The 21,109-nt window shown below is 25.4% G+C and overlaps 1 protein-coding gene across 1 annotated transcript in view; it reads left to right on the top strand.

Annotated features, from left to right (window-relative positions):
* Positions 1 to 3,961: 3,961 nt before the first annotated feature.
* Positions 3,962 to 21,109, top strand: part of LOC145845166 (choline transporter-like protein 2) — a 28,115-nt gene continuing 10,967 nt past the window's right edge. Inside the window, exons 1-5 of the mRNA XM_082952588.1 lie at positions 3,962 to 3,980; positions 16,609 to 16,731; positions 16,945 to 17,035; positions 19,197 to 19,374; positions 20,887 to 21,094. Coding sequence (XP_082808714.1) covers positions 3,962 to 3,980; positions 16,609 to 16,731; positions 16,945 to 17,035; positions 19,197 to 19,374; positions 20,887 to 21,094 — 619 coding nt within the window. The remainder of the gene's footprint in view (positions 3,981 to 16,608; positions 16,732 to 16,944; positions 17,036 to 19,196; positions 19,375 to 20,886; positions 21,095 to 21,109) is intronic.

Here is a 21,109-nt window from a genome sequence, read left to right as displayed (position 1 = left end):
TCTATATACTTTTCAAACTATAAACACAACAACTATAATGTTGCCATAACTTTAGTTAAATACAGTAAACTAAGTTGAAGGCTTTAACTTTTACAATAATAATCTGAAAATGCTGTCATTACTATTTAAAACTTTTACATTTTTGGTCCTTACATTTACTGTTAAAATTTAGTGTAAACACTTTTTACTGTTTTCATAATATTTTGCATGGGGACTTTTCTTAACTTGTTTGTTTACATAGTGGCACTACCAGGGAAAGAAGAGTTTTCAAGGCTCGATTCATGTTTTATAAACATTAATTTCTTAATTAAATTTAAAGAATTACTGTTTGGAATAAATTTGTTGCTTATTATTTCTTGTAATATACTATTAAATATTCTTTTTAGATACCTTAATTTTTTTAATTTGGATAGCAACCGATTTAATTTTCAGTTCATATATAATTCTCTTTTACTTATTCATTCATTGAGTAGCTTAACCAACTTAACAACTACTTACTATATTCATATATAAACTTTTTTATAATAAAAACATATGCTAAACAAAAAAAAATTAATAACAAATGAGAAGGTAGCCTATTAACTGTAATATAATTAATTATGATGTTGTTTAAAATGGTTATTTCAATAATAGGTACATGTAATACAGGTTTCATTGAAAAGCATTTAAATACACAAACACTTTTACAGTTATTATGAAACACAACTTAATGCTTACCCCAATGTCATCTGTTACCAACTACTTAGACTTTAATTTAAATTAGTGCATTAGTAGATTTCAAAACAGTACCAAGCAACTTTTAATTCATTTAAATGTGTTTTCTTTTTTTCATTTAACGTTTATGGAACATTTTTCTGTATAAGCAATTTTTCAGAATAGTTTAGGTTGCAGAATTACCAAAAATGTATTATTGTAATGAATTAAGGAACAGGCATTTTATTACAATTTGGCATAGGAGAAGACAGTGCTGTTTATTTTTCATTAAAATAAATATTACAGCTACAGCTAGTGTGTACATGGTTTCATAATAATGTTAAGTATTAAGAAGTATGACATAATGTTGGCAATCTACAAAGGTTAAACTCTAAATTTTAAAACAAAAATCGTAGGTTAAACTACAAAGCCACTTAAAATAAAGCCTATTGAGTACAAACTAGCCTTTATCTATATTATCTGAAAATTCAACATCTAATCAAAATAAACTTAAACATTAGTTGGAAATTATTTGAGCAAATCTAACTTTTGATGATTGAATATTTTTTTATTTTCCTTATTGTATATCTAAATATTTTTTGCTTGAATTATATATTTTTGTATCAATGAGTTGTAGTTGACCAGAGAGGATACAATAACTCTTCAAACATAGATACTACATTATTATATTTTATATTTTTATACATTTTTCTGTGTTTATTTAGCCTCCATCTCCTTAAGCCTTTTAATTCTACTGAAATTAATTATAAACCCTAATTTTTAAACAAAATTTCATCAGAAATGTTACCTGTTAAGAATAACTTAGCTTCAATACATGAAATAATTATTGAATTAATATGATAGTTTGGTATAAATGTACCCTAAACATTAATTAAGTACTTATTCACTTCAAGTATACCAACAACAACCTTGTATTCAAAAACAGTAATTCAAGTAGTTATTTTATGAAATCAACCTTCAGACTTTCTAAACCAAGTATATCTAAGTGAGTTTGTCACTCTAAAATACAGATAGATGGTTTGAGTGACCTTAAGTTTATCACACTACACCAGCTTAGAATATGGATGAAGTTATAATAAATTCAGTAAAACCTGAACAGTGAAAAAATTAACTTCTTGTATAACTTGTTAATGAAACAAAAAAACCTAATATCTACAACAGACAACTTGATTAGCATCATAAAATTTTGCATTTGATTCAAGAGAAAATAGCTAGTTGAGTTATCAACCAAAATAATATAATCAAACAAAATAACAATATTAAACAAGCTTTGGATGTGAAAGTACATGTAGCCAATATAAGAAGTGGTGAGTAGCTAAATAATTGGGCCAATGAGGCCATTCAGGTTAGCTGAACTTTCAAATAAAACTTGTGCTAATTAAGAACTTCACTTAACTATTTATAAAACTTAACAGTTATTATTTATCAGAAATCTCAAGCATAGTTTGGGCATTTTATAAATCTTTCAGTCCAAAAATCGTCTTGCTCTTATTGCTAAAGAAATTAACATGTTAAAATTGTATTAACAGAGAAAACTTTCACTTTTTGCAATTTTCTAAGCAATTCTGGCTAATTTAGTGTGACTCATGTTGTCTACAATGCTTTGAAAACCAAACCTGTCAGTGTCAACAAGCAATTTTAAACCAGCTTGAGCTAGAACCTATTATTAAGATGGTTATACTAAAGATTAAGCAATAATGTTTACATTTATCAGATTTCAATAAATACAGAATACATCTCTTTTGATTGAGCAATACATTCATTGAGCTGAAAAATCTTTTGAACAAACTTAATAGAATTGACAACAGTCATCTGATAAATATCAGGAATTAGACAAGAAAATTTGTTTGGTAATGATCATATGATGAATTAACTGTAAATCGGAATAATTCGGTACCTGCTGAGCAGAGAGTATATTCAAGCCTCATACTGCAATTTAAGCCAATTTAACAAGTGAACTTTGTGATATTAGCTTGAAGGTGACCTTGAGGACAATATATTGCAATGATTTATATTAAATCAGTTTAATACTTGAGATAAATTTTGAGTTGTTCAAAATACATTCATACAGCTCATAAACTTGTCATTTTTCAGACCAACATAAACAAATTTAATGGTCATTTTATAAGAAATGACAATAATAAGCTAACTTTGAAAAAGAGACTTAGCTTTCAGTAAATTACCACTATTACCAAGCCTTAAATCGTTAAAAGCTTATTTAACAAGTGCACTAACTGGAATTAGCCTAAAGGTGACTTTGGGGACAATATTTCACATCATAGTTTATAAATATATGATTTTGATTAACTAATTTTGAGCTAGACTAACAATTTATGGGAGTTGTACAAGAAAATGCTCAATTCTGAAATGTTCCAATCCATCGAAACAGCCCTGCACACCAACGTCCGTCGTTGAAACAACTGTAAAAAAAAGTTAAATTATATATTTCTCAATTATACTTGGAAAAGTTTCCAAAATACTTACCATTTCCCTAGCAGCATAGCCCTGCTGCTCATAGGTGTGTTACCACCTCAATGAATCGAAATGAAAAAGGACTGAATGAAGAAGAATTGAGAAAACGTTCGAATGTTCAACATTCACAAACAAAAAGTACAAAAACAAAAAAGGGCAGTTTTCTCCTCAACGTGTAAGTTTATGCAAAGCCAAGGGGAATTATTACTTCACTATTCAGCATTCTAATAGTTAACTATAACTGTTCTATTAGACTTCAGTTTATAAAAGTAAAATATTAAAGTTTTTCGTTAAAAAACATACTTTATTAATAATCAAAAAATATTATTAACAATTTAAAAATAATTTTCTAAAAACATCTTTTGTTTCACTAAAAAGTAAAAAAAAAATTATTGTACATATTCTTTAAAAATAAGTAAAAAATTCTAAAGTAGAAATTAAAATGATAACTAATACTTGAGCTAAAAAAAAACCATGAAACTAAAATTTGTTTTTATTTTAATTATACACTTATAAAAAAGTGAAACTTTTGGTTTTCGATTTGAAGTATTCAAGAAAAAATACCTGCATTTAATATGTATTGATGTATTATTACGTTTTTTTTAATACTTATGACAATTAAAGTTTAAATAGAAATCACTTGTTTTAGTGACGGCAAATTGCTAAATAGTTGCTATTCTAGCAACAGGCATGTGGCGAAAGTTACTCGAGCATAACATTTTAAATTGAAACAAACATAGGTTTATAGTATTCAGCACACTTTATTTAGGGCATTATGGCAACTATAACCACAGGTAATTACTTTGCTAAATAGTTAATGGTATATTACGATTGTTATAAATATTATTAATTTTTATTTTGCAAAAAGAAACGAATGAATTAAATTCGTTGCTAGTAGTAAATTAAATTAGATATTTAAAAATATTAGTTAATAAAAAAACTTATTTTGAAAAAATTGTTATTTAATATGTAAATTAATTAAGTTTAAAATCTAAATTGCTATTTTTGTTTAAACAAGTTTGTTACAAAATAACTTAAAATATTAATTTTTAAAATTGTTTTTTGTATAACAGAAAAGCTATATTTTCAAGTTACGCCAATTCATATTTTTTTTTTGTTTTTAATTTTTTTAATATGTATGGACTGAATATATTTACCATGGTCTTATGCATCAATGAACAATAGTAGTTTTTTTTTATTAACTATTAAAAAAATGTAATAATAGATCGAATACATTAAAAAAAATGTAGCTATTATTATACATTTCTTGAACAATATTAATATAATAAAACAAACATTATACAAAAGTTTTCTAAAATAACTTATATAAAGTTAAAAATTAGTAAAACTGTAACTTAATGATTAATTCTAGTATTAAAAAGCTATAAATACAATTTTAAACGGGTAGCTGTCACGAGGGGATAAAATTGAACGAGTGCACAAAATTACACGAAGATACTTTTGCACAAAGGGTCACTTTTGCACGAAGACACTTTTGCACAAGCAGAAAATTTCGCACGGAGATATTTCTGCACGGGTTAATTTTTTTATTTATCTATAAACTTTTTTATTAATTTTGCCTTTTTTTTATTATTTTTTTTACTATCATTTCTACCCCTAACCCTTACCCTCGGGCGATAAGTTATTTCTTCTTAATTTTTTTTCTTTTTTTTTAAATTAATATAACTGTTACCCTTAACCCTTGCCCTCGGTCAGTAGATTATTGTTTTTTAATATTTTTCTTTCAATTTTGTTTTTAATGTTAATTTTTGTTTATTAATTATTTTTTTTTTAACTATCACTGTTACTCCTAACCCTTGACCTCGGTCAGTAGCTTTTTTACTAAATAATTTTTAGTTTAGTTTTCTGTTTTTGTTTTTATTTATTTTTATTTTTTTTACTCTTGTGCAGAAATGTAACTAGTACGAAATTGACCCTTGGTGCAAATCGTCTTAAAGCATTTTTTTTCCTCGTGCAATTTTGTCTTAGTGCAATTTTGAGCACTTGTTCAATTTTGTTCTCGTGCAATTTAGTAACCTCGTGCAACTTTGTTTATGTGCAATTTAAACCTGTTCCCATTTAAACAGCTGAAAGTTTCAAAAATAATAGTTATTTAAAATTAATACAATTTTTTTTTATTATAAACTATTTCTAGATTTTGAAACATCTGTTTTATAACTTTTTTATACTTTTTTGATAACATTTATTATAGTTTTTAATTCTAACTTTTGTTTATTGTAGTATTCTTTGTTCGGGAACGGGTCTAAATTGCGCGAAGACAAAATTGCACGTAGGGACTTAATTGCACGAGAAAAAATTGCAGGAGTGTACAAAATTGAACGAAGACTAGTGTGCACGCAGGCAAAAAATTTCACGAAGACTATTTTGCAAGGATGCTCAATTTTGCACGAGTTACAATTTTACACGACTGATAGTTTTGCACGAAGGGTTAATTTTACACAAAAAAAAATACTAACTTAAATAACTAAATTAAAAATACATTAAAACCTTTGTATTTTATAAAAAATAATAAGTATGTATTAGTGTAATTCATTTTAATTTAACTAGGTTAAAATTAGTTATATATTTTTTTAATTATTAAGCTTGTTTTTAAATTAAATAAATGTGTTTAAAAACTACTATAAATTAAAATTTTAGTTTAATAAAAATTAAACTAGAACTTTATTTTAATAAAAATAACCCTTGTTAAAAAATAAAAATGTATTGATGTTGACTTAGATTAAATTATAATTAAACTTAATTTTAATATGAAATAAAAAAAGCTAAAAAAAATATGCATATACATGGGTAGGTGTTAAAATTGCACGAGGCGACAAAATTGCACGAAGATACTTTTGCACAGAAAAAAAACGAGCATTCAAACTAATGAGACAATTAGATAAATTTAGAAAGGAGGAAAACTGTCTGATGAAATTTTTATTGTGAATAATATAGAAAATCTGTTATGGCTTTGCAGTTCTATAAATTATACTTAAAATTGTTTTTTTTATTTTATATGAAAATTTTCAAATAAATATTTTAGTCTTCTTTTAAGTGTTTTATAATTTAAATTAATATTTTAATAATAATTAAAATATTTTTATCTTACATTTACTTTATCTTTTAGTTTTTTAAATACACTCATGTTTTAACTTAATTTGATTTTTTTTAGCTTGTAAATCTTTAGTAGATACTAAATACAAAGTCTTAAAGTAAAAAAATATTTCTTTCTACTACAAATATTTAACGTAAATTTAAGATTTAGGTTATACAGGATGAAAATAAGTGAAATTTTGAGATATTTTGATTGAAAATCTAGCAAGGTCTGCCAATTTTCTGTGATTTGTTTTTATATCCACAAAAACAAAGGATAATAAAAATATAAACATAATTTATATATCATCATTTTCTATTTGTTGAAACTTTTCTTAGTTGCATCACTATTTGCACGCGTTTTATTCTAGTTAGCTCCTAAGTTTCTCCTGCTCTGTTTTATATTTTTTATCTAACCCAGACTTGTGAAAAACGCTGTCAAAAACTTTTTTTAAACTTTTTTGGAAGAAAAAGGAGTTACAAGCTTTTGAATAAAGGAAAATTAACAAAATAACGCAACAGCTACAATTAGTTAATATATATTTTTAATAAAAAGAAATATATTAATATGGTTAATAACAAAACTTTTTCTGGTAACAATATTCTAATAATGTTTAAAATCTAGTTTTATATTCTAGTTTTTATTTTTATTTATAAAATTTTTTTTGATTGAATTTTTGTTTAATTATTTAATCTGTTCATTTTGACTTTTTAATTACTATTATTATTTCTTTCAAGTTTATTTAATTATTTAATTTATTTGTTCAGACTTTTTTTATAACTTTTATTTCGGACTTTGATTTATGAAATTATTATTTAACTTATTTATTTAAAAAGTTTTTTTAGTTTTTTTTAAATATATTTAATATTTAGTTATTTTATTTTTCGAATTCTTATTTTTTTATTATTATGTTTTAATCAATTCATTTTTAATCAATTTTTAATCAATAACATTCAATTTATTATTTTTTACCTAAAATTTTAATTTATTTATTTATTTTTTGTTTATTTGATTTGTTATTTTTTTACTTAAATTTTTTCTTAATTTTTAATATTTTTATTAAATAGTTATTATTTTATTAATTTGATTTTTTATTATTCTTAAATATGATATAAATTTTTTTCGTGCAAAATTGTATGACATGCAAAAACATCCCCTCGTGCAAAAGTTTCTTCGTGCAAAAATGAACCTTCGTGCAATTTAGTCTACGTGCAATTTTGTACGCTTGCGCAATTTAGACAGCTACCCTGTTTGTTGATTGAAAAAAAAAACGCTCAAAATATTTAGTGTTAAGACCTAGTGTACGAAGGAACCTTTCGGTTAACGAGTCGTACACCACTTGGATACAGTTTAACTTTATTGTTCACGACTAGTTACATTGATTATAAAATTGTACCAAAATACTAAATTAGGATGGATATTGTACCGCCCGCGGACTAGACTCAGCTTACAAATTATAAATTTCTAGCTAAAGACGTCTTTCAGCTTAACAAACTTTGTGGAAAAAAAAGGTTGTTTTATAACAAATAACTATAACTATGCCCATAGTTTTATACTTAAAAATGCTTATTAAAAGGCTGAACAAGACATTAAAAGGCATCCGTGGTTTGCGACCCAATAACAGGAAAGTTATTTTTGTTCACCCGGTCTTAGGACAAAACATTTTGAGCGCTTTTTTTGTCGTTCAATAAACAGTATATTAAAGGACAAGAACTTAAAGTCTTTAAGAAGACGTTAAAAGGTATCCAAGCGGTGCATGACTCGATAAACGAACTTCTTTTTCGTGCGTCGGGTCTCAGAACCAAATATTTTTACTGTATTTTTTGTTGTTCAATAAACAATGATTTAATAATCATTTGAAAAAGTGATCAAGATTTTTTATAATGCTATTATTACGATTTCGTAAAATTACGTACACGGAAATGAAATTTTTCTAGTGAGTCTACAGACTAAAAAATGCTCATTGTTTTATAACTTTTGATGGAAACTGCTTAAATTATAAAATAAAAAAATCTTTATTATACTTTGAAGAAAAATTACATTTTTTTTTAATGATTATAGTGTTCACTTAAACACTTAATAAAATTATATTTAACATATATGTGAAAAGGTTTTGTATTGATCTTAATATTTTAGCGTTTAGATTTTTCTTACTTTAATATTTATTTTTCATTTTTCAGTGGATTAAAGCTTTGCGACGCAAATTTAATTTTGAAAATAATATTTTTTTAAGTAACACTTTTTATTTTTTAAGTTTAAGTTAATCTTTTTTTAAGTTTTCAATGGGTCATATCTAAAGAAACAAAAAAGGGACATTAACAAGGGCGTGTTTTGACTGCCTGTGCTACCCCTATAAAATTGAAAAAAAAGCGTTTATTAAAAGCGATTAAATGTGGTTTTCTTAATTTTTTTTTTAATTCGTACCAATATAGTTGATTTTTGATATTAACTAAAGTTTAATTCATATTTTTTTAAAGAACTACGTCAAAATGAAGTAGTTTTATTAAGTTTTTTGAAAAAAAGTATAAACTATACAAAAATTTTATAACTACCAAAGTTGCACAGTGTTTAAAAAAGTTATTTTGAATGATTATACAACTCAAAAGGTTTATCTATTATTTTAAAAACTTTTGATGAATTCACATTGTGTTTTTATTTTAAGAACATTTAAAATCTATATATATTTTTAATGATTAAATTATAAAATAATGGTTCACGTCTGTTTTTCAAAATATGATTTATTTTTGTTTTAAGTTGAGTTTTTAGCTAAACTACTTTAACTGGAACTGTTCAATTAAGTATTTTTTTACATAATATTAAATAAGTTTTTCCAATTTATATTGTTTATTGAACGAAAAAAAACACTCAAAAATTTGGTCCAAGGACCTGGTGGACGAAAAAACTTTTCGGTTATCGAATCATACACCAGGTTACACTTTTATGTCCAGGACGTTATTACTAATACAACTTACTTAATAATTTTGATTAGTACTGTGTCTTAACCTTCTTATGTATAAAATATTTTGTTATTTAGTTAGCTTCACAATTTAAGGCAAAATTTTCACATTTTCAAAAACAGGAGCTAGGCTTATATTTATTTTGTGGTTACTAAAAATTAAATATATGGATTACACATTAAGACAGATATTAAGATATTTCATTCCGTTTTACTGGTATTTTCTAATTGTTAAAATTTTTAATACTTTTATATATCTGCAAAATTTTAGACAGTTATTTAGTAGAGAGCTATACAATATTCTAATGTCTTTTACTAAAATGATATATTAAAAAGATTTTACACATAATACTCTACTATTAAACAAAAAAATGTGCAAAACCACTGAAAAAAACATAAGCATCAATAACGTACACATTTTAAGAGATTACATTAGCGTAATCCACAGACAATAAATTTTTAAATATAGAAAAAAAAATTGTAAACCTTTAGTTTAAAATAGAACAAATTAAAACAAATAAAGTTAAATGATTAAAAATTTACTTTTATGTGGTTAATGCAAACGTAACAGGATCAATTTTTAGGCTAATTAATTTAAAGTTTAGAAGAATAGACAGTATACTTATAAAAAATAAGTCTAATTACATATTACTTGGAGTAAAATGCATGAAATTTTATAGTGAGTATTTTAAATAAAACACACGTTACAACATTTGTCTATATTGAAACTGCTTACCTTATTAGTTTTACTACACCATAAAATCATATAAATGAGTCATAATAGAAAAAAACAATAAAACAGTTCCTAAAACGGCTATACTCTGCTTAGTTAAAACATCATTTTATAACTAATATAACTAATGATCGTAAACGAAAAACTAAAAATGTACTAATCTATTTAAACTAATAATTGTATGATGGGAATTTAAAAATTACAGAAAAATAATTACAAAAGGTATTTCAATATCATTTAGGAAAGAATTTGAACTTTCATAATTCTAAATGTCGTAAATCCCAAATATACCCCCGAAATTACGCATTATGAGGACCTGCGCAAAAAGTTTTAATTGTTATCGTTCTACCGAACTTATAATTTTCAGTTTACAAATGTAATCTAAAGAAACTTTTTGTGCAATATGCAGAGTTAGTTTAAGGTTAATGATTACTTAAAAGTTATGACACATAACTAAAAAGTTTTTATAAAAGTCGCTTTTTATTATATTGAAATTTCAAATATTTTTTAAACTGTTGGTGTAAGAAATATAATGTCTGCTAAATCACATGAAAATAACTAAATACAACTTTTAGGCTCAACAATGTCCACCTAAAAGTATTTCCTAATGTTTAACCTTCTTTAGCTACTCATAGTTTTATTAAAGTTCTTTTTTGTTGCAACTTAATGATTTAAAGAATTTAAAAAGTTGGGTAGCTTTTTAGTATCTCAGTAGTTCAATTCAGTTACAAATATTTAAACTCTATTAAAATTTGTAACTGTTGAAACAAATCAGTCCTATTTATTCACATCCAATGTCTTCTTTCACAAATTGTTAAAATTGTATCTATACATGATATTGATTATGCATAAGAAATTTATTTTAATGTTTCTCAAGTTCTTATCTAAGAGCTTTTGTTTGTTTGTTTAGCAACTCACATAGTAGCATTACTTAAGAATTTAAATTCGGACAGATTAAATTCCGACGATTCAAATTCTTCAAAAAATATAAAGGACCACAACTCACTAAGTAGTATATGCTTGAAAAAAAAAACATTTGTAGCTTTTATCAATAATTACAAGCCATTTTATCTTTCTTGTAAAATTTTAAATATCTTTTGAGATATTTTGAGGCTTGAAGATATTGAAAAGACCTACATAATTTTTTTTTTCTATTCAAATATATACTACTTGGTGAGTTGTGGCTTTTTTTAGATTATTTTTAAGAATTTGAATTGTCTAAACTTGATTTATTGTGCACCCACATAATAGTTCTGTAGCATAAAGATGACAACTTCTTAAATATACATAAGTAACATGACAATTATATCTTAATTTTAGGGTGCATGATTATAACTTAAATTTAGGTTAATATAATTTATTAATAATACAAATACAAAATTTCTAACACATACTTATTCATATCTAAACATTTACTTAGTAGTCACAACAAATATTCTCTTTTAACATATTGAAAATAACAAGCTATACATCTCTATGAAAAATAAATAACCTAAAATATTTTTATAAATTCTTATAGCGACACCATGCGACTAGTAAACTTCCATAATGTTTTCAATTTTGAGACCAGGGTCGGCAACCTCTACAGTTTTCGTGCGAAATTTAGTACTTCAAGCAGTAACTTACGGGCTGAAATTTTTGTTTATATGTAAATAGATTTCCGAAGTAATTTAAAAGTAGCTATTTTACTGTTTAAGTTTGCAAAATGTTTGTAAATTTAACTTAATAAACGTCTTTAAAATATAAAAATTTAAAAGAATTACGTTGTGTTTTTATACGTTTTTGTAAGCAGTAGCACAAGTTTAATAACTATTTTTTTTAAGTTTTTTTAAAATTCTTTAAAATAATTAAAAAAAAAACACACATTCTATAATCTTTTGAAAATATTGTATGTAAAAAACTTTTTTTATAATCTAGCGCTAACCCATAAATTTGTCAAGCTACAGATTTTCGTTTTAAGACGATAAAAATATAAACACGCTAATAAAAGCAATTAATTAAAACTTTAAATATTTGAATTAAAAATAACTTATACTATATTTGATTAAAACTAGAGATAGTTTATAATTTTGTTATTATTCAAAATACTTAATATTTATATCTTTCTTTTATAATTATTTTTGTTCTATTTAAATAAAGTATTAATTTTAGCTGGTTTAAAATAATACCTTGTTCTTAATTTGTCATAATGTTTCTTAGTAATTAATGACCTCTAGTTATAAAAACTCAAATAATGGCAAATTTAGTTTTTAAATTTCTAGTTATTCAAAGTTTTTCAATAACACCAAAAGTTATCATCTGAGATCAAAAAGATTGTTGGCAAGTAATTTCTTGAAAACAATACAACTTTTTAAACTAATTAATTTCGAGTTTGCCTCTTTATCTATTATTATTATTTTAAATTTTGCATATCTTTTTTCATTTCATAAACATTTGAAAAGTTTTATTTTTTATAATCAAAGCATTATGTAATATTCGATACAGTAAACGAAAACCGAATAAATTAATAAGCTTAAAATGGCTAACCAAAAATTGTAATACACATTATTCTTACAATGCATTAAAATCTTTGAAAAAAAAACCTTTCTAAATTACTTTTGAAATTTATTAAATAATTTAGTCTTAACTTATTAAGTAAAAATTTTAACAGGAACATTGTAAGAACTTGTTTTCAAAAGTCTTTTAAGTGTTGTATTGTATAAAACTAAAATGTACAACGACATACGACTAACTATAAACCTTGAAAATATCAGTTTTTGGTATGTCAAAAAGAATAATTTTTTAAAGAAAGTGTTTAAAGTTGACTTGAAATTATCTTGTATAGTGTAACAAATTTTAGATAAATTCGTACCATTCTATTGTACAAGTAAGTTTTAGAAATGCCTAGCTTAACGTCAGTTATATAGTAGTAGAACTCTTGCTAATCAACTTAGTTTCATTTTTCATAAATAAACAAAAACTATTTATGACTTTAGTAAATAAGATTATTTTTTTATTTTACATACAAAGATTATACCTTTGCTCGAGTTTTCGTCTATTCAGCTTTTTTCAGTGTTAAGTTTTCTATTTATTTACCATTGTGAACAATGAATGTATTGTTTACATTATAAGTTGTTTCTTCAAACAATAATGATAAACAAAACAATTACAATAAACAAGAATGGTTAACAGTGATGATGAAGAAAGGATACCACATTTGTATGGTAATTTCTAATTTCTTATAATAAATTTACTTTTTAAACTATTGCAAATGCAAATAAAATATCTTTTAAAATTAAAATTTTCATCACTCTTTAAATTTAAATAGCTCATAACAGTGTCTACTATCAAATGGTGTGTTGCTTAATGTCCGAATGACATTTATCCAATGACCAGAGTTATGGGCCTTTTATGATTTTTTGCTTTCTAAACTTACCATAAGAATATATTTTTTGTATATGTGTTGGCCATGGTTTATAATCTTGCAATGCACAGCTTGTTAAAGATTGCAGCATTATTAAATAGAAGTAGATATGTGACTTTAAATAGCTATCAGATATAATTATTTTAAAAAGTAAAGTAAACAGAATTGGTTTGAAGAATGATCTTATATCTTTAGCTACACCCAACTCATTCAGTTTTTATTATTTGAGCTATGATTGATTAAAAATAGGGTTTTAAGATTTGTAAGAATATATATTTTGTTCTTCAACACAAACAAAATACCTAAATTATAAAACTCTGTAAGTTTATTGCTGCTCAAATATTAACACCACATTCTACCAACACCACAACATTTCCTTGCTCAAAACTGTATTTTTAATGATTAGAAATTATAAACTAACACAATGTGTTTAACAGTTAAAATTTGTTATTAAAAGAGTTTTTTTTGGCAAATATGTGACAACTTTGAATTATAGTACACACATCACTTGTAATAATTTAAATATTTCTAAACTTAATAGGTTTTTTTATAAAGTTTATACAAAGATGTAGATATATTAAAGAGTTTTTTCTTATGTAATGAAACAAAAGTTAAACTCAGGTGGTGTAAAAGTAGTTAGTATCATAAAAAATATAAGGACTAGTGTTTAACACTAGTAATCTCAACCACTAAAGGGGCAGGTGTAATTGCATATTGATTTAACTTACATGTTAAACTTAAATGACCTTGTTGTTGTTTTTAAATAACAAAAGTTTGAAGGTTTTTATTTAATCTATATATATATATATATTTATTTTTAATTAAAACATGAACAATAAAGTTTGTTATTTTGTTGTAATTAAAACTATCTTTGTGTTTTTCAAGGTAAGTTAATTTTTACAGTTTCTCTTTTCAAAAGGATTCACAGCTTTAAATACATTAAAACACTGGAATAAAGCCCCAAAATTATACAAAACACAGAATTGTACTTTTTTGATACTTTGTTAACTATCTTAATTGCTTCAAAAAAAAATTCTGATAAAAATTAGTGATGTGTAATAAAATGTGTCAAAAAAAAATACAACATCAATCTATATAAGCTTGATTAGTCTTTAAATTTTATACTCAGTAAATAAAAACAAAAGCTTCAGAAAGTCTAGGATGTATGAACCTATAATATTGATCTGCTAGAATGTTATTAGTGAAATTAGTATAACCAGTGTAAAATACTTTTAACTTTAAGGTAAGAGGTTGAGGAGATTAATTAGAACAGCAGTCCCTTTTTAAAAGCTTCATGTAAGAGAAAATATTTTTATTTGATAAAGAAAAAAAATCTTTAAAATAAAGTCAGTTTTATTTGAAGTAACTGATATATAAGTATGGATAGAAGAAACATTTTCATTGTTGATTTTTTATTGAAATTGGAAAAAAAATCTTCTGTTAGGTTTTTTATGCTAGGAACCTCAAGTTTTTAGTAAATATTCCTGGCAGTAGTAACAAAAGTATTTTTTTATAAAATTCAAAAGTTTAATAAAAGTAAATAAATTAAAAACAAGCTATAGTACTTTTGTTTGTTGTTTAATAAAGATTTGACTGCAAAGTTTAAAATGGGTTCTTCAAAACTTTTAAAGGAGATAGAATTTTGTGATTAAGTCTTATTTTGCTATTTTATTATAATTCCTATATATTATATATCAATTCCCATTAAACTTACCAACTTTGACCTTTTATACCTCTAAAGTTTTTTAAAAGTTTTATTAGGTGGTAACAAGCAACTAGGAGCTTGGTTAAAAAATGTGCAAAATAAGATCAAGTTCTTAAAATAATAATGACTGTTTTACCCCCATATTATCTTAATTCTGTTAATTATGTACAATATGAAGGGAAACAATCACTTCCAATCTTTTAAATGCTAGCCAAATTAGTCCCAATTTGAAATATTTCACATCCACTCATACTCCATAAAGTTATTTCCCATCCAAACAATTCCATCAAACTATTTCCTATCTGATTCATTTCCTTCCAAATAAGCTTCCATTTGTTCAATTTTCATCTTAATTATTGTTTCTTTTCCAATATTTGTTGTTGGAAAATTCAGGATTTTTTATCAAATATAAAACTTATTTCTTGTTAAAGTATTTAAATGTTTTTTTCATTTAAAAAAAAATAAATAAAGTATTATTATTTTACACATTAAACTACAGTATAGTATTATTTTTTTAAGATTCTAAAATTAATAAATTTTAAATACATTTTTAAGAAGCATAGAAAAAATAACAATGAAAAGACTTGAGTTTTATTTTTTTTCTAATGTTTTGAAAACAAGTTAGAAGTATTTTAAATACAGGTTAGCAAAAGGTTAAGTAAATTTGACCATGAACCAATAGAATTTGTTCAACTGATGTACCTATTAAGGCTTTGTCTTTTATGACTTATTATAAACAAAAAATCCTTTTTTATTTTTTTGTTCTAATGTGCATTAATATGCATTAGTATTGTTTAAAAGTTTGTTCATTTGGATGAAAATTTATTTGGCCAAGAAACAGTCTTGATGGGTATAGACTAGATTCATATTGGAATTAATTGCTTACTCTATATAGCCAGTGTTTCTTTAATTTTTGAAAACTTTTAACAGTAGATAATTAGTTTTGTGCATCTTAGTTTTAGTTTAAATAAGTATTTTAAACCAAAACTACTACAGTGGTGTTTATGACTACACTAGGGACAATGATTTTTTATAAAAACGCTTTTGAAATATAAGTTCAGTTGAAAAGTTGCCTTCAAATCAAAAAAATCATTATCAAAACTTCTTTGCAGTATAAACTTTGCAGTATAAAACAGAGTACATGTTGATAAATAGTGAACTTTACTACACAACCATCAACAGCAGTATCTAAGACAAGACAGGTTAAGCTCATTATTTATTATTGATGGCGCGAAGCATCTCAACTATGTTGATGATGGCCGTAATAAATACAGTGTAAATATTGAGAAGTACCGGGTTTAGTCACAAAACAAACTGAATAAGTTTAATTGCCAATTGCTCATTTATACAAAGGCTAGAACATTATTATTTTATTAAACTTGACTTTAAGAGTTTTAACAAAAACAAAATTTTTATTTTATTGAAAATCAAGTGAGAAACCCTTTGTCTTGTTGTTCTTATAATTGTGTGAATAGTAGTTTATTCAAAATTTTATTTTTAATCCTAGTAACAAGTTCTTTATTAATTTCAGGCAGACCAAAGGAGTATGATCCGGACTTCAGGGGCCCGGTGAGGCAAAGAAAATGCACTGACATTCTGTGCCTCATCATTCTGTTCGGATCTATATTTTTCTATTTCACCATTGGATTGTACGGTAAGTTAGATTTTTGTAGTATTTAAAAGCAATAGTTTTTAAATTATTTTTTCTTTTAGTATTGATTCACCTATTAATTGAGGTGTTTTTAGTATATTTCTATTTTTATCAGCTGTTTCAAGTTTTAGGCTTTGAAATGCATGTTAAAATTGTTACGCAAATTAGAACAACACATTCTAAGGATAGACAAGTTTTTGTTATGACTGTTTTTAGGTTGGTTTGCTGGAAAACCAGAAAGATTAGCTTATCCAATTGAAAGCTCTGGTAGAATATGCGGACAAAAATACAGAGATTTAGATACACAGTAAGTGAAGTGTTATTATTACTATTATCTCAAAAATATTGTGTAATTGTCATTTCATGTCACAATGGTTTCATTTTAAAATAAACAATTAATATGATGTTTGTGTATTTGTTTTATTTTTTTATCTTATTTATTTTTATGTGTGAAAATGATTATTTTAATTTTGATATATGTTTTTTTTGTTTATGTGTATCTTGCAACTGGGTGTTGATCTTTCAACGTTCAACGTAGAAACTTATTCAAACATTGCGGAATCAGGCCACACTGATTTGTGTAATAACTCGATGCTGTGTTTTACTAAATTTGATAATACAATGTTGTCTACTTTACAAGAATTAAATTAAACATAAAAATAGCTTACAAAATGTACACTTAAATTATAACACATTACCTTTTTACTGTTTAACAATAACTATTTTTAAGTTTATTTGGAGATAAACCATGAATTTCTTTTTATTTTTAAGCTAATGAATCCCTCACAAATAACAGTTAAGTATACTAGTTTTAAAAAAGAAATTATATAATGTTAAATTTGGTATCATACTTTTTATGATAAATTGAAAAGGTTTACATTTCATTATTTTAACAAATGTTTTTATTATTTGAGAAATTTTTATTTATGCATATTTTTAATTATCAATCATGCTGTTTGCTGATAAGTTTTTCACTCAAAATAACAAATTATCATGTTTATAACGAGACAAATTATTATATTTATGCAGTGACAAGCTATTAAATGTAAATTTTGTAAAACCTTTTCTAAATCTTTTACATGTAACAAAACAAACTTTCATTACTTCCTTCAGTGACTATTAGGTGGAAATCTTGTCAAACTTTTCCTTGATTTTTACACTTACAAACAACATCTTTTTATTTGCAGTGACAAACCCTTCCTCTACCTACTACTTTGATACAACGAATTAGTTTACTGTTTTCAAAAAAGTCAAAATAAAACTACAACTCATTATGATATATCTTCAGTAACAAGCCTTTCCTCTACTACTTCGATATATAAAAATAATTTATTAACCTTAATAATAGAATAATCAAACTAATAAATAAAATATATGTTTACATTTAAAAATTTTAAATATACACATTAAACTACAACTTATTATAATGTTTTCTTCAGCGACAAACTAATAAATGTAAGTCTATTCAAGCCTTTTCTTTATATTTTATACTTGAAAATAGAAAAATATTGACAAACCAATTAACAATTATCTTATATTATATACATTACATATTTTCATATACACATTAAATTACAACTCATTATGATATTTCTTCAGTGACAAGCCCATCCTGTACTACTTCGATATAGCAAATTAGTTTATTAATTTAAAAAATAGTTAGAAACTACAACTTATTTAAAAAAAAATTATACTTAAAAATAAACAAATATTGACAAATCAATTTATAGTTATCTTACTTATACATTATATACATTTATATTTCTTCAGTGACAAGCCCTCTACTACTTCGATATATCAAATTAGTTAATTAACTTTAAAAAAGTTTAAAATGAAAACTACAACTCATTAAAACATTCCTTCAGTGACAAGCCCTTTCTGTACTACTTCAATATAACAAGTTAGTTCATTTAACTTTAAAAAATATTGAATAAAACTACATCTTATGGTTATTATAATATTTATATTCCTTCAGTGACAAGCCATTCCTCTACTACTTCGGTGTAACAAATTACTTCATTAACTTTAAAAAAGTTTAAAATGAAAAGTAAAACTTATAGTTGTTATAATTTCCTCCAGTGACAAGTCCTTTCTGTACTACTTCGATATAACATATTAGTTTAAATAAAGTTCTATTCTATATTAAATTATAACTTTAAAATAAAGTTAGAATAAAACTACAACTTATTAAAACTTCAGTGACAAACCCTTCCTCTACTACTTCGATATGACGAATTAGTTTATTAACTTAAAAAATAGTTGAAATAAAACTACAACTTAAAAAAAAAATATACTTGAAAATAAACAAATACTGATAAACCAATTTATAGTTATCTTACTTATACATTATATATATTTATACTTCTTCAGTGACAAGCCCTTCCTCCACTACTTCGATATAACGAATTAGTTTATTAATTTAAGAAATAGTTGAAATAAAACTACAACTTATTATGATATTCCTTCAGTGACAAGCCCTTCCTCCACTACTTCGATATAACGAGATGCACGTTCTTCGATGTCGAAAGGCCGCTAACTGGTAGGGAGTGGTACGGAAGTGACGCTGCGCAGAACGAGGACGGTTGTTTCGAAACCGCGGCTAATTTGACAGACACGCTGGTCGTGCCCCACTGTCCGACCCAACAGGTTAAAATACGAATAATTTAGCAAGTTAAAATAAACGGAAAGAAAAAGAATTGTATTTTGTATATGAGTTGAAAATGCTAGTATAACTGCTATAAATAAAAATAAAAAAGTTTTACTTTACGTTTAGTTAACTTAACAATTATGTTAGAAGTTCAAAACTTTTGATGAAATAAAGTTATGAGATATACATTACTAATTTTAATATTTTGTAACTTTTTATAACCTATACATTACTTGATTGTTAAAAAGTACAATAATATTGAAAAAGATAAAAAAAAGTTGATAAAAACTTCTTAAATTCTTAATATTCCTTGCCTCATGCACATTTGACAAATAATATGTATTTTTAGCTAAAAATTAAAACTGAATAGTACTAAATTAAACCACATGAACATAATCAACAATCCAACTGCGAATCATTGTTGAACGGATGGTAGTTGATGATCATGCGGTAAGTGTTAATTGTAAACATCTTGACTTTGCCCACAACAACATTAATACTTAGCTAATAGCTTTTATAAGACACAGTTTTTCATATCAACACTGCCACAAAAATTCCACCTTTCTACTTGTTCAACCTTTTGCGTTACTTTTTAGTGAAGGCTTGTGTTTCAAGGTGCCAAATTTACAGTCTATGGTGTATATTTTTCCAAGCTAAGACATAAAGCTGCATTTTTAAATGATAAATAGTTTGTATAAAATACCAACATTAATAAACCATAACTTAGAACTCCCATTATTTTGTATAAAACTCATAACAAAACCGTTTGACTTTTTTTAGGGCAATTATGGTAAATACGAAACATTTTGAATTTCCTTCCTCTCTGAGGGTATGGTGTCACAAAAGTTTATAGGATTTATGTTTTTAACTTAAAACATCAAGATGTGTTTTAAAAAACAAACTATTTATAAGTTATCAACACTAACACAGCCACAAGCTAAGATTATCCTTCAATAGCTCAATAGTTGCTTTTTTTTGCTTGAGACCAATATGTTAACTACGCAGCACCTTCTAATTGACTTTTTTTTAGTCTGTAGGCTTGCGTGTTGCAATGCCTGAGCAAGTATCATTGTTTATAACAATCATGACAAAAATAATTGACTCCATTTTTAAGGAAATAAGAGCAAGTATGCACCTTTTAAAGTTTGTTTTTCTCTCTGCAGGCTTGCGTGTCAAAATGTCCGAACAAGTGCTTGGACTACCATAACTTAACTTCATAACTTAAAAGTCCCATTTTTTTGCATCACAATCATAACAAAACCATTTGGCTGCAATTTTTGGAGCAATTATGGCAACTGTGCAGCACCTTTTGATTTTTTTATATGCATTTTACATTCCTCACTGCAGGCTTGCGTGTCAAGGTGTCCGAGCAAGTACTGCGACTACAGTAACTTCATAACTTAAAAATCCCATTGTTTTGTATAAAAACCATAGAAAAAACTATTTGGCTCCATTTGAGGGCAAGCATGTGGCACTTTTCACCAACATTTCACCTCAAATCTTCTCTGCAGGCGTGCGTGTCCCGGTGTCCCAGCGAGTACTGGGACTACAGGACGGTTGAGGAGTTCCTGAAGCCGCTGGAGGACGAGGCGAAGGAAAACGACGGAAATTTTGACACGGACAAGGCTTTGAAGGATATAGGGGGCGTAGCAGACACTCTCGGTATTGGAGGCGGCGACGACGACGGTGGCGACGGAGCCAAACCCAGCAAACCGAAAGGTCAGTACGAGTGTT

This window comes from Thalia democratica, chromosome 9 (genome assembly GCF_965202585.1).
Source record: "Thalia democratica chromosome 9, ktThaDemo2.hap1.1, whole genome shotgun sequence".
In the NCBI taxonomy this organism is placed as follows: Eukaryota; Metazoa; Chordata; class Thaliacea; order Salpida; family Salpidae; genus Thalia; species Thalia democratica.
The sequence above is the reverse complement of the archived record's forward strand: the minus strand, read 5'-3'. Positions and strand labels throughout refer to the sequence as shown.